Source organism: Acartia tonsa, chromosome 12 (assembly GCF_053477335.1).
Source record: "Acartia tonsa isolate MP-2025a chromosome 12, ASM5347733v1, whole genome shotgun sequence".
In the NCBI taxonomy this organism is placed as follows: Eukaryota; Metazoa; Arthropoda; class Copepoda; order Calanoida; family Acartiidae; genus Acartia; species Acartia tonsa.
In genome coordinates this window covers 15,872,568-15,886,331 of record NC_137271.1, presented here as the reverse complement: position 1 = coordinate 15,886,331, position 13,764 = coordinate 15,872,568, and the positions used below count along the sequence as shown (strand labels likewise).

The 13,764-nt window shown below is 33.2% G+C and overlaps 1 protein-coding gene across 1 annotated transcript in view; it reads left to right on the top strand.

The window, feature by feature from the left end:
- The window catches only part of LOC145333207 (uncharacterized), a 115,675-nt gene that overhangs the window by 39,982 nt on the left and 61,929 nt on the right, over window positions 1-13,764 (top strand). Inside the window, exons 3-15 of the mRNA XM_080178353.1 lie at window positions 1,888-1,986; window positions 5,687-5,807; window positions 6,113-6,247; window positions 6,631-6,812; window positions 7,327-7,666; window positions 8,490-8,640; window positions 8,936-9,036; window positions 9,351-9,480; window positions 9,930-10,036; window positions 10,932-11,084; window positions 11,513-11,619; window positions 11,991-12,096; window positions 12,381-12,574. Of these exons, the coding sequence (XP_080034479.1) occupies window positions 1,906-1,986; window positions 5,687-5,807; window positions 6,113-6,247; window positions 6,631-6,812; window positions 7,327-7,666; window positions 8,490-8,640; window positions 8,936-9,036; window positions 9,351-9,480; window positions 9,930-10,036; window positions 10,932-11,084; window positions 11,513-11,619; window positions 11,991-12,096; window positions 12,381-12,574 (1,908 nt within the window). The 5' untranslated portion in view covers window positions 1,888-1,905. The remainder of the gene's footprint in view (window positions 1-1,887; window positions 1,987-5,686; window positions 5,808-6,112; window positions 6,248-6,630; window positions 6,813-7,326; window positions 7,667-8,489; window positions 8,641-8,935; window positions 9,037-9,350; window positions 9,481-9,929; window positions 10,037-10,931; window positions 11,085-11,512; window positions 11,620-11,990; window positions 12,097-12,380; window positions 12,575-13,764) is intronic.

The window sequence follows — 13,764 nt, the reverse complement described above, 5'->3', positions numbered from 1 at the left end:
GCTTGTATACTAGAGATGGTATTGAGTATCTACTGTTCATCTATCTAACTATATGTCTTTCTATCTAGGTGGCTTGTATACTAGAGATGGTATTGAGTATCTACTAGGTATATATCTATATAACTATGTTCTTTCTATCTAGGTGGCTTGTATACTAGAGATGGTATTGAGTATCTACTAGGTATATATCTATATAACTATATTCTTTCTATCTAGGTGGCTTGTATACTAGAGATGGTATTGAGTATCTACTGGATATCTATATATCTATATGTCTTTCTATCTAGGTGGCTTGTATACTAGAGATGGTATTGAGTATCTACTGGATATCTATATATCTATATGGGTTTCTATCTAGGTGGCTTGTATACTAGAGATGGTTTTGAGTATCTACTAGGTATCTATCTATATAACTATATTCTTTCTATCTAGGTGGCTTGTATACTAGAGATGGTATTGAATATCTACTGGATATCTATATTTCTAAATGTCTTTCTATCTAGGTGGCTTGTATACTAGAGATGGTATTGAGTATTTACTGTTCATCTACCTAACTAAATGTCTTTCTATCTAGGTAGCTTGTATACTAGAGATGGTATTGGGTATCTACTAGGTATCTACCTATATAACTATATTCTTTCTATCTAGGTGGCTTGTATACTAGAGATGTTATTGAGTATCTACTGTTCATCTACCTAACTACATGTCTTTCTATCTAGGTGGCTTGTATACTAGAGATGGTGTTGGGTATTGAGTATCTACTGGATATCTATCCATCTATGTGTCTTTCTATCTAGTGGGTTGTTTACTAAAGATGGTATTAAGTATCTACTGGATATCTATATATCTATATGTCTTTCTATCTAGGTGGCTTGGATACTAGAGATGGTCTTGAGTATCTACTAGGTATCTATCTATATAACTATATTCTTTCTATCTAGGGGACTTGGATACTAAAGATGTTATTGAGTATCTACTGTTCATCTATCTAACTAAATGTCTTTCTATCTAGTTGTCTTGTATACTAGAGATGGTATTGGGTATCTACTAGGTATCTATCTATATATATATATGTCTTTCTATCTAGGTGGCTTGTATACTAAAGATGGTATTGAGTATCTACTGGATATCTATATATCTATATGTCTTTCTATCTAGGTGGCTTGTATACTAAAGATGGTATTGAGTATCTGCTGGATATCTATATATCTATATGTCTTTATTTCTAGGTGGCTTGGATACTAGAGATGGTCTTGAGTATCTACTAGGTATCTATCTATATAACTATATTCTTTCTATCTAGGGGACTTGGATACTAAAGATGTTATTGAGTATCTACTGTTCATCTATCTAACTAAATGTCTTTCTATCTAGTTGTCTTGTATACTAGAGATGGTATTGAGTATCTACTGGATATCTATATATCTATATGTCTTTCTATCTAGGTGGCTTGTATACTAAAGATGGTATTGAGTATCTGCTGGATATCTATATATCTATATGTCTTTATTTCTAGGTGGCTTGTATACTAGAGATGGTATTGAGTATCTACTAGGTATATATCTATATAACTATATTCTTTCTATCTAGGTGGCTTGTATACTAGAGATGGTATTGAGTATCTACTAGGTATATATCTATATATCTAAATGTCTTTCTCTCTAGGTGGCTTGTATACTAGAGATGGTATTGGGTATCTACTAGGTATCTATCTATATAACTATATTCTTTCTATCTAGGTGGCTTGTATACTAGAGATGGTATTGGGTATCTACTAGGTATCTATCTATATAACTATATTCTTTCTATCTAGGTGGCTTGTATACTAGAGATGGTATTGGGTATCTACTAGGTATCTATCTATATAACTATATTCTTTCTATCTAGGTGGCTTGTATACTAGAGATGGTATTGGGTATCTACTGGGTATCTACTTGGTACCTAGTCTGTCTAGGATTACTGGAATCTATAAATGCCAACACACAGGTTTCAAGCATGCTTCTAAATTGAAAATAAAAAAAAACTTTGAAAATTAAAAATCATCAAATATTGAAATGAAAAAAATATAGATTTAGAAGTTTTACCCGGAATCATAATGAGAAAAAATATTGTACATCCTAAATGTTTTTAAAGAAAATCAACCCATCTATAGTTTGGACACTGTTATTTTGTAACCTTTTTAGTTTTTTTTCTCACTTAGCTTTACCCAAAGATATGATTTAAAAAAAATTTAACTACAATCTAGAGCCTAAAAATATAGGTTGAAATTAGTAATTAGTCATATTCACATACACACACGATTTTTGCATTAAGAAAAAAGGTTGAATTTGAACCATGTATGGTTTAATTCCTAAACCTATTTTGACTTAAACATTTTGATCATGGAAAGAAATTGAAGTAACGGGTTTAGTCGTATTTTTATAGTAGCTTTTAAAAGGTTTATTTTAGATTAGGTTAGGTAAATAACGTTAATAATTGCCCCGCAGGGATAGGAAATAGACGTTGCAGGCAGGGGCGTCCAAGCTTTTTTTTTGTGGGGGGTAATTCGTTTTTTTTTTTTTGGGGGGGGGGGTAAAATGGCGCGCCACAAATTTTTTTATCCCCCCCCAAAAATTTTTTTTTACCCTGGGGGTAAAGTTTGCTTGTGGGGGGTAATTACCCCCCCCCCCCTGAAATCTGTTGGCAGAGGTAAATTTTGTTTACCTTCCCAAAAAAATTTACCTCCGGGGTAAAATTGTGGGGGGGGGGGGGTAATTTAAATTTTATTAAATATTTAGTATTAATAATGCGCGCGAAGCGCACAAAGATTTTTTTTGTTAGAGACTTTTTATTTTGGGGGGGTAAATACCCCCTCCTACATAGTTGGGGGTGCCTACGGCACCCCCTGGGTAGGGGTAAATTCTAAATAGGGGGGGTGTAAAATAAAAAAAAATTGGGGGGGGGGGGGGTAATCCCCACTTTACCTTCCCCCCCCCCCCTTGGACGTCTATGCTTGCAGGCAGGGTTAGAGACATCCACAGTAGAAAAGCTACTGTGAAAATACGACAAAACCCACTATTTCGTTTTCTTTCCATGATCCAAACTTTTTGATGATGAATTTACAAAAATTGAAATTGATTTCCTAGTTTGTTCAATAACTCTTTAACACCTTCCAACTCAAAATAAGCCAATATTCTTGCTTGTCATGCACATGGACTCAGGGATAGATATATTGCAGATTAATTACTTATTTTTCTCAATTAAAATAAAATTACTTTATTAAATTATTAGATACTAGCGACTGCGCCCCTAGCATCCAGGGGCTCAATATTTGAAGATATATGGAAGGGCAGGAAAATAGCTTAAAACCATACATACCCGGACTTTTATAAAAATAAAATAGCCTAAAACCATCCCGAGACCTATATGAAGCTTACCTAAAATAGAGAATCCAATCTGTTCAATGGTCATTGAGATCATAAGATTCAAGACAAAAAATAACCTTACTACTTTATGTAATAGCATATTGTATAATTACTTGAAGCTTACGCAAGATTTCATGTTCGCTAATAAAGTGAAATTTGTAGCGGGCTTAAATTGACGATAATTTTTCCCCTGTCATAATATCCACGTATATTCTACATCCATTATTCCTATATATTTTGCCATTGTCAATTCGAATTTATTTTTATGAAAAGTGAATGATTATGCAGAGAAAGGGGACAATGTGCTGCTTATTATACCGGTCCCCAAAGTTTTATATTAACGTTTTCTTATTCGTTGGCTTAACAACTTTAGGGATTTTTCTGTATTTCTAGTTGTTTTATTAAGATGAGTGTTCAAACGTTTCAACCACAATTTTAATCTAAATAATGGGTAATTTTGTGTGTCAACATTGGGGATATACATCAATTTATCGGCCATTGTCTTATCCCTTTAGATCCCTTATCCCATGATCAAATGTTTTGCTGATCTCATTTACTAGCCTTGACAATTAGAAACAGGAAAAATTAGGCAACATCTTATCTACCCTAGGTGGGACACTCATAACCCATTTTCCAATGTAGCTATGAAACCGATTATTATCCGCTGGATTATAACCGGTTCTCATTCATATTGAAAAACACATGTATAACATAGTGTTGCAGTCAATTTTCCACAAATATCAAAATAAAAACTAGTTTGAATCTTATAATTTTTTTATTTTGATATCCGTGAAAAACTGTCTATAATGCGATGCGATAAATAACTACGGAAATACCGTAGTGCATAAAAAAAAGCGCAAAAAGAACTTTTTTATGCACATTTTCTCTTGCCATACGCCTCCTCTCAATTACTAAATCTTGGCTATATCAGATTATTACAAAGACCTTTTGCATAAAAAGATGTTTTAAGAAACTATGTCCCTTACAAATGTCTTTTATGATTGAATTAGTTAAGCTACAGGAGAGCCCTAAATTACAAATAATTCGTAAGGTGGGTGGATGATGGGGGTTTCACAAGACGGTTAGTAAAATTTTACCACAAATTCCACAATGACACTCGGCAACACATAAAAAAGGGCTTTTCCTCGTTTTTGCTCAGCTTTTATACACGTAAAATTACACCTTTTGTTATTTAGATTAAATTTGTTCTATTTAAATATTTTCATGAAATAAAAATCCTTGGCCTTTTCAATTTTGTTTTCAAGGATTTTTAAAAAAAGTATTCGTTAGTTTTAACATTGTTTGTCGGTTAGTTTGTCCGTATACTTCCCTACTACTGGATGAACGTACTGACCAATATATGATGTCCATGTTAGCAACCTAAATTGACAAAAAAATGTCCTCAGCCATAATATCCACCTATATTCTACATCCATTAATAAAATTAACCCTTTTCTTGACACTAAAGGCATCAAATTCAGTTTCTGGTACCATAAAATTATTTCGGCGAAGAAATGGTTGAAGTTGAACCATTGTCCTATACCTTTATTCCTAAATGCAAGGACATATATTCACAAAGTGATACCAATTTAGTACTACTGTATGTAATTGGCCTTACAGAGTTTCTTACAACCAACCAAATATTATTTGATAATTATTTAGTTAGGGGAGAAAGTCGCTCAAAAACTTTCTGACGTCATAAAAATGAGGGATAAGGAGAGGAGGAGTGGGAAAGAAAACCTCTAAAAAGAGATGGATAATTCCTTATTTTTATGACGTCACATGTTGATTTTTTTGGCGACTTTTTCACTTCACAGTAATATGAAATACATTAAAACAAATTTAATTAAAAAGCCTCTTTGTTATAAAAACAGAACAGTTAAAATAAATATACTATCAATTAACACCATACTGTTATTGATTTCAAAATAGTACTGTTTAATTGAAATTAATTGTATACGAAATTATGAAATAAATAAACTGAAAAGGTAAACTTTCAACTAAACTATTGATATAAAATTTGTCCTTTATCAATAAAAACATAACAAGCAAACAGTAAAATATTATAAAAATTAAGAAAGTTAAGGACCTTAAAAAAGGCATTGAAAATGTGAAAATCCTATTTTGTTTTGTGTTGTTAAGAAAAAATCTTCAAAATTTATCAAAAAAAATCCTCAAAATTTATTAAAAAAATCTTTAAAAATCCAAAAATTCTTCAAAATTTATCCAAAAATCTTCAAAATTTAAAAATAAAGCTTGCTTGACATGATTCCTCCGTATAGGTACGACATACCTTACCATCTATAGCAGAAAGGTTACGGCCCCGCCTACCCAGAATTAATAATGGCGGATACGTGCCAAGTGAACGAAAGTTTCGCCGTCAACAAATTCCAAATTTTTCAGGTTAGTTTTAATAGTTATTTATCGTATCGTATTATAGACAGTTTTCCGCGGATATTAAAATGAAAAATTATAAGATAAAATCCAGTTTTGTTAGCCCTGATGGACCGGATGTCAAAGCTGGTATTAATCTTATGATTTTTATTTTAAATCTATGGAAAACTGTGTAATAAGATGGTATACATGATTTTTCAGTGCGGCTGGGAACCGGTTCGATCCAGCGGATATTCATCGGTTTTGATTGGTTAAACTATATCAATAATAGTACATAGTAGGGTGAAAGAAAAGTATATGTTATATTTATTAAGGTATTAATGAAGCCAGATCATTTACCAGCAGTCCATCCTCCTTTACAGATGTACATTTTGTGAGTAGCAGCGCTCCATCAAATAACCATGATACTGTGCTGACCGCTAGTGAAGTACTGCGACAACTTACAGGAATGTTTAAACAATAATATAATAAGTTGATTATGATTGTTCAATATATAAATTGTCTATTTTTTAAAAATAAATATAAAGTATTGCTTTATTTAACCCATTTACCCCAGATAGAAATTAATCATCTATATCTCATCTTCTCCTTTGGCGTGAGAAGAAAATATTTCATAGCTTTCCACAAATTTTGCCTCAAAAATCAGTTTTTTTTCTTTAAATTATTTTAATTTGAGAATATTGATCGGTTATGATGGATTTCTGTCAAGGGTAAGTGGGTTAAATTAACAAATTCTTATTAAAATAATATAAAAACACGCTGTATAACAAATAACTGTGTTTTGTCTTAATTGTTGTATACTTGATTCATTTAAACATCTTTCAAATAGGAAACGATGGCAGTAAACAGCTTTATGGCAGCAGCGAGGCAAGATCTTTTAGCAGCAGTATAAATAGTCAGCAGTCAATAATCAATGGCGGCGGCCAGCAGCCGGTTAGCAGCCGGCACCAGCAGGGAGGAGAGGTGTTTCAAGCCAGGGCGTTAGCTGCCAATAAAGAACCTTTTATACAACAGGTTTGCAGTGTTTTTTTTTATATTGAAAACAAGTACAAACTTTTGCCATGAAGTAGTCGCAATTCCTCCCAAATTTTGGTTTAATTGAGATTTTGGGAATTTTTTCTTGGGATTTATAGGTACTCCTCCCCCCCTCCCACTAAAAAAATCTGAATAGTTTTTAAACATTTCCTGGACCTATAAAAATCTTCACTGTAAAGAGAACCATTTTGTTTCAGCGGTTAATATTATCCTTCGCTACAAATAGACACACACACACAAAAGGCATCCTGTTACTTTTATATAAAAATTATTATGACAACGCCTCTGAAGGGGCGTGTCGTCGTATTTAACTTTAGCTTTTGAAAGGTTATTTTAGGTTAGGTAGGGTTAGGTTATTGCCCCGCAGGACAAGAAATAGGAGAAAATATACAGAGAAAATACGATGAAACGCCCCTTAAGAGTCGTTGTCACGAAAGGGACTATACCTGAATATTTTATAATTCATAACAACAAATATTCTTAATGATTTCAGGTTCAGCAGATTTCAAATCCTAATAAATATGAGGATGATCTATTAAGGACAGATCTTGTTAAATCATTTCAATATCCCAATAAACACAATTCATATGGTGATAAAGATAACTTAGAAACATCCATCCAATATAGAGATGATAATATTAAAGTTAGGATAGAAGCTGGTGGTGGGAGCAACACTGATAATGTGATAATCAAGGATATATATAGTGTTGATGTTAATGATAATAGTGAGCATAATGTGATCGATGAGAGCGAGTCGGTTAAATATGTTGATGATTATCTGCAGTCAGCTGTTAATAGTCAAGTTATTGATAGGTTTGATAAGCAAGTTATAGGTAAGATACATTTTGTTGGGTTCTGTAATTTCTACAACTTGAACAGTTTAATCACTGGGTTTTTAACAATAATTTGGCGCGTTCTTGTCAATTTTATTAGTATTTGTATAAATTCCAATTTGAAAAAAGGTTTCCCTTAATATTTGTTTTTTAATTTGAAATGCTTCCTATTGAATACTTTACTCTGTTATAAGTCCTAAAAATGTAAGTATGTCCATAATCATTATCCTGTATCAAGCAGTTTTTCAACAAATTTACTTACAATTTTGCTTTGACTCTTATACATTCGCATTCTGATTATCCAGTTCTGACATTATACAAGTGTTAATGTCCGTTTGTCCTACCGTTTCAGAGCTTCGCTTTTATGGATATTGTCATCCTTGTTCTTTTATGTCTTTTTGTAATATTTTTGAGTCAGTTTAATTTTATTAAAATGGTATACTTTTTAAGTTAGGGCACTTTAGTTAGGGCACCGCAGGGTTAGCCCCTCTCAAAGATGCTGTACGTATTGGTGCAAAAAATGGGGACGATTTTAAAATTGATTTGACGGGGCTGTTTATTTACGTCACAAGTGAGGGGAAAGAAAAGGGAAGGAGGAAAGAAACCCCCTAGAAAAGAGATGGGGGTATGACGTCACACGCCAAAACAATTTGAAATTTGTCCCCATTTTTTGCACCAATACGTACAGCATCCCTCGCAAATTTTTGTCATAGAAAAAATACCTCCACCACCTTTTTTTAAATAAAAAAATATCAGGGTTGGGATTTAAGTGTTCATTGGGCGCTTTACGGGAAAGTACCCATATTCATTACTTTTGTTTTAGAAGATGAACTGTTGAAAGAATATTCTGACCTATCAGTGAAGAATGTTGTTGGTCGCCAATACATTCCCCTGGACACACACAAAGAATATATTCCAGTAGAGACACACAATATTGTTTATATGGACAGCAACTCTTCTACATTTTCTTCAAGGGACGAATCCTTAAAAAAAATTTTAGTATTTTTTTTCTTAACACACTTGTCTCAGTTCATTTAAATTTTATATTTAACGTTGAGAGTTTTTTTCAGAGTAAGGATACATGACTTAATATTGGATAATTGGATATTTCGGCAGGAATAAGGTATATATAAAGGTAAATCTTCAAATTTTTCCTTTTAATATCCGAGGAAAGCTGTCTACAAATAACTATTGCCAAATTATTGTTCTTTTCAACTCTTACTTTATTTAAAGAGAAATATCTAAAACAAGGATGCACCTGTCCGATAGTTTGAATGATGACAGCACAGCACTGGACTCCACCCCAACAAGAACATACATTGTCCATGATCCAGCTTTCAACAAGGGACAAAGCCAATCTCCTATCTTAGGTCACAGATTTTGAATATTTAAGTAATGTACGAAGCAGCTTGTAGTGCCTATAAGAAAATAACGTCATACAATACAAATGTCCAATGATAGGCCAGTATACATATGAAATGACCAATGGTAAAATGTATACTGGCCTATTATTAATCATTTTATTGCATGACGTCATTTTTTATAGGCACCATAAGCTGCTTCGCAATGCACCCAAATTCATGCTAAATGAATTATATATAATTCCTACTAAAATTGATCATTTTTCCATTTAAAATAAATTTCTATTATATTTGAATTAAAAAATGTATTTTTTATATATTAGATGTGAATATAAGAGGACTAAATGATGGAAAAGGTAGACCAAGCTCCGGCACCCCTGTTCATCATATCACCAGTAACACAAGAACTCCACAATCTGGCGACCCTGTTCATTATATAAGCACAAATACAAGGCAAAATTTAGTCGAAGAACGCTTCCACTTTTGATTCAATACTTTGTTGCAGTCAAATGAGTTTAAATTAATGTTGTACTCAGGGAAATAAAGGGATAAGACAATGGCCGAAAAATTAATGTACCTGCCAAGTTATGATACACAAAATCATCTCCTCTCTAGATTACAATTAGTAGTTGAATCGTTTGGACACTAAACTTAACGAACCAAGCAATCAAAATTCAGTGAAAGTTGAACCATCTTATAAGAAAACGCTAATATAAAACTTTGGGGACTAGTGTTATAAACAGCTTATATCCCCTCCCTCCCAATATTGTGCAACATTATTTACTAAATTCTAAAAATGTAGAGTTGTGAAAATTGTATTTTTCTTGATACGAATTAACAGCCTAAATTTAGGACTTTTATTAGTGGTATTATTTCTTCAACTTAAATTTAATTTTGTGAAGGATAATCCAATCTGGCGACCCTGTTCACTATATAAGTGGCAACACGCGGATTCCCCAACACGGCGACCCTGTTCACCATATTACCAGTAATACTAGAACTACTTCAGGTACGAACAGACTAGTCAGGGAAATAAAGGGATAAGACAATAGCCGATAAATTGATGTACATTCCCAATTGATGATGCATAAAATTACCCCGTCTCTATAATACAATTACCTAATATTTGAAACGTGTGACTGTGGACACTCAACTTAATTAAACAACCAAACAAAATTCCATCAAAGTTCTCAAAGTTGTTAAGCCAAGGAATAAGAAACTTGTTTTAAAACTAGTGTAATAAACAGCCCAATAAGAAACTTGTTTTAAAACTAGTGTAATAAACAGCCCAATGTCCCCTTCTTCCCTGTAGACTAGTAATTTAGTGACAATATAGAACACTAGCGGCTTCGCCCCTAGCCAAGTAATTTCCCCTACTCTAACTATTTATGACATAGCAGCATTATGAACCATATTTAACGTCTTAAGATATGAAGGTGTGTTAAGCCGAGATTCTAACCTATCACCTCTCCGACGACGAACTGATGCGCTACGTGTTGAATTGCGGTCGCCTGTTGTAGAGACTGTTTTATTAAACACTAGTGGCTACGCCCCTAGAGGCCTCTAGTGGCACTTTAAATGTTTTTGTTTGTTAAAGTTAATTTTTTATGTACGATACCACCTTATTTGACGCTAAAGTCTCCCATATTTTAAGAAAATTTTAAATTTTTTTGTCATTTCTTTTGGGAGGGTGGTAGTACCCTCCCCCAAAATAGTTAAAAACCTTCCCAGGACATATGAGAATCTACCCTGTTAAGGAGAACCCGATCGGTTCGGTTAGCGAGATCCTTCGGTACACACAGACAGACAGACAGACACACAGACAGACAAACATCCTGTTACTTTAGTATAAGGATTGCTGTATGAAAATTGGTTCAATTTTAATTAATGTATTTTAATTTTAGCTGGACCCCACAAGATCTACACATCTGAGAACCCCTCCATCCCTTATGGCGGCCAAACCAGTTTTGGCGGGAATACCCTGACAACCAAACTGGTTCCCCCGCCAAGTCAAAAACCGGTTCAGATCATATCCACCTCCAGTATTACTACCAATGGTAACTTTTATAATTTTGTCATTTTTGCAAATTAATGATCAAGTAAATAACACATTAAATCTAAAATATTAAACAGTATGAAAGGAAAAATGTACTGTAAATTACAACGGTCCTACAGTTTTAAAATCACGTTAGCTTATTCGTTAGCTACAAAATTTTTGTATTTTTATTTGATTTTGATTGGTTGATTCTAAACTACTTACATCAACTTATCGCCAAGTGTTTCATACTTAAGATCATTTGTATTAACGGTGTTTGTTTAAGGTTTTGTAAAATTTAAAAGAGAGGTTACATGAGATTTGAAAAATATTGTTTGTACCTTAACAAAGGTTAATTAATATGACTATTTTTCTTTAGAAGAATTGGTAACAAAAAAAACCTTTAAACCCGAAGTCAACAACAACAAAATACTCCAATTATTTTTGTAGTGAACCCTCCAGTAAGAACTATACCTGGAGGCTTGTCCATTCCAGAAGGAAGCCAGCAACCTGGAACCATCATTTACACACAATCTAATCATAACCCTGACTCGAGGAAATAATTATTAATAATAACAGTTTTAATAATAATGATAAAAAAGTTGCATCTAGTTTTCATTTATATTTTGCACTTTTATTCAATATGATGAATTACCCGATTAATATCCGGTGGATTAGAGCTGGTTCTCAACCATCCTGAAAAATCAAGTATGACATCGAATTCGAAATAACAGTAATTTTCAACGAATATTATAATAAAAATCAGAATATTAATACCAGTTTTGTTGGACCGGGCCTTCGGTCCCTCGGATCTAACAAAATTGGTTTTAATCTTATATTTTTTTATTTTATTACCAAGGAAACTTGTCTATAATACGATGCGATAAATAACTATGAAGATTGTTAATTTTTATATAAACCCTGCAGGGTTCCAATAAGGAACAAGATCATACGTCACACCGTGCCCAAACAGTCCCACCCCATCCCACCTCCCTCGGAGAGTTTGCCCCATCCCACTAACATTCCCCCCACAGGTATGTTCTTTCAACTGTAGCTATTCTATAAGTAGGGTTAAGTATGTTATTTTTCTTCAAATTTTGGTTTGAGTCTTATACAGTCTTTTTTTATTATTAAATACAATAAACAAAATACTAAGTTTGTCTTGAATAGTAAGAGCAGAAGGCATGCCTTGACCTAAAATAGGCACACCCCATTTTCTTTCACAGTCTGGATCTCCATATTTTAAACTTTTGCAATAAACAACAACAAAAAAATTTTGAAAAATTTAAACAAAAAAATTTAAGAAATAAATGTTTAGGTTCTGACATAAGAACAGTACAGCATGTCCGTCAGAGCATTCCCAGAGTGGACGTCGGACCTCCTCCAGTTTTGGCGCCAAACAACAATGGCGCGCCAGTTTTGGCGGGAAATAACAGACAGAATGCCGCGTACCCTGTGGAAAGATATCAGACGACATCCAACCTCGTTGACACACAGAATATTGTAAATAAGGTAAAAGCAACTTCTGTAAGAATTAAAATTGGTTAGGCGATTTTAAACCCTTTATATAATAAAAAAAGAACCATGGAAAAAACCCAACTAGCTTGGTTGTATTTCACAATAGCTTTCTCTCCAATTTCTAGCCCCTGCGGTAGGCTCTAAACATGCGGGGCCAATTGCGAGGCAATCACTAACATTAATCATCCTAACCTAACCTAAAATACCCTATCAAAAGCTACTGTGAAAATAGACGAAACCAGGGATAAGGGATGGGAAACGTAGGAAAATATTATTTCAGGCCTATTTCAAGCCTAGGCCTAATAAACCAGTTTTGGGATGACGCAGTGGTTCGTCCTAAACGCTAATAAAAAAGCTGTGTGTGTGTGTGTAGATAAAGTATAGAATCAAATTCAGGTAGCTAGTTTAAAGTAAAAAACATAACTTTTTTATAAACCTATATATTAATGGCTTTTGTTAAAATGAAGTTTTTTCTCTCCCAAAATTTTTTATCTTTTACTTTGGTAATTTGAACTGTCAGAAAGCTATCGTTGGGTTTCCCTCAGACAGATTTTAGTTTGTATTATTTGCATTTTTATTAATGAGTAAAAATTTTATTTGAAAATTTCATTGCTAATTAAAATTTAAAATAAATAAATAAATATGCACTTGGGTAACATTCTATCAAGTTCTTTGGATACTATAATGTAATGATATATCTGTACTGTGTTGTATTGTACAAAAATTAGGGTTAAGGTGTTGTATCAATTCCGTACTAAATTTTTAAAATTCAAAATACAACATCTAATTTATAAACTACCAAATGAAAATTCGTAGCTACCTTCTTTGTTTTTTCTATATGGCCCTTTTTTAATGTTTAACTCTAAGCAGATTTAATAATTAAACTAATGTGATCTAACACCATTTATATTTATTTTTTCGTAGCAGACGAAATCATTATTTTTTCTAGAATTGTCTGCTTCTAAAATTTCCGCCATCTGTGATTTGGGCTTGTTTTGTATCAACCAATCACCAATTGGCGGCGCCAATTGGTGATTGGTTGATACAAAACAAGCCCAAATCACAGAACACTATTGGTTTAGAGCGGTAGCCAATATGAGCCGTCCGCCAGTAAGGTCATTAAATTAGGCAAATGGTAAAAGTTGCATGATCCCTTTCAAACCCAGGCCGAGACCTAATTTATG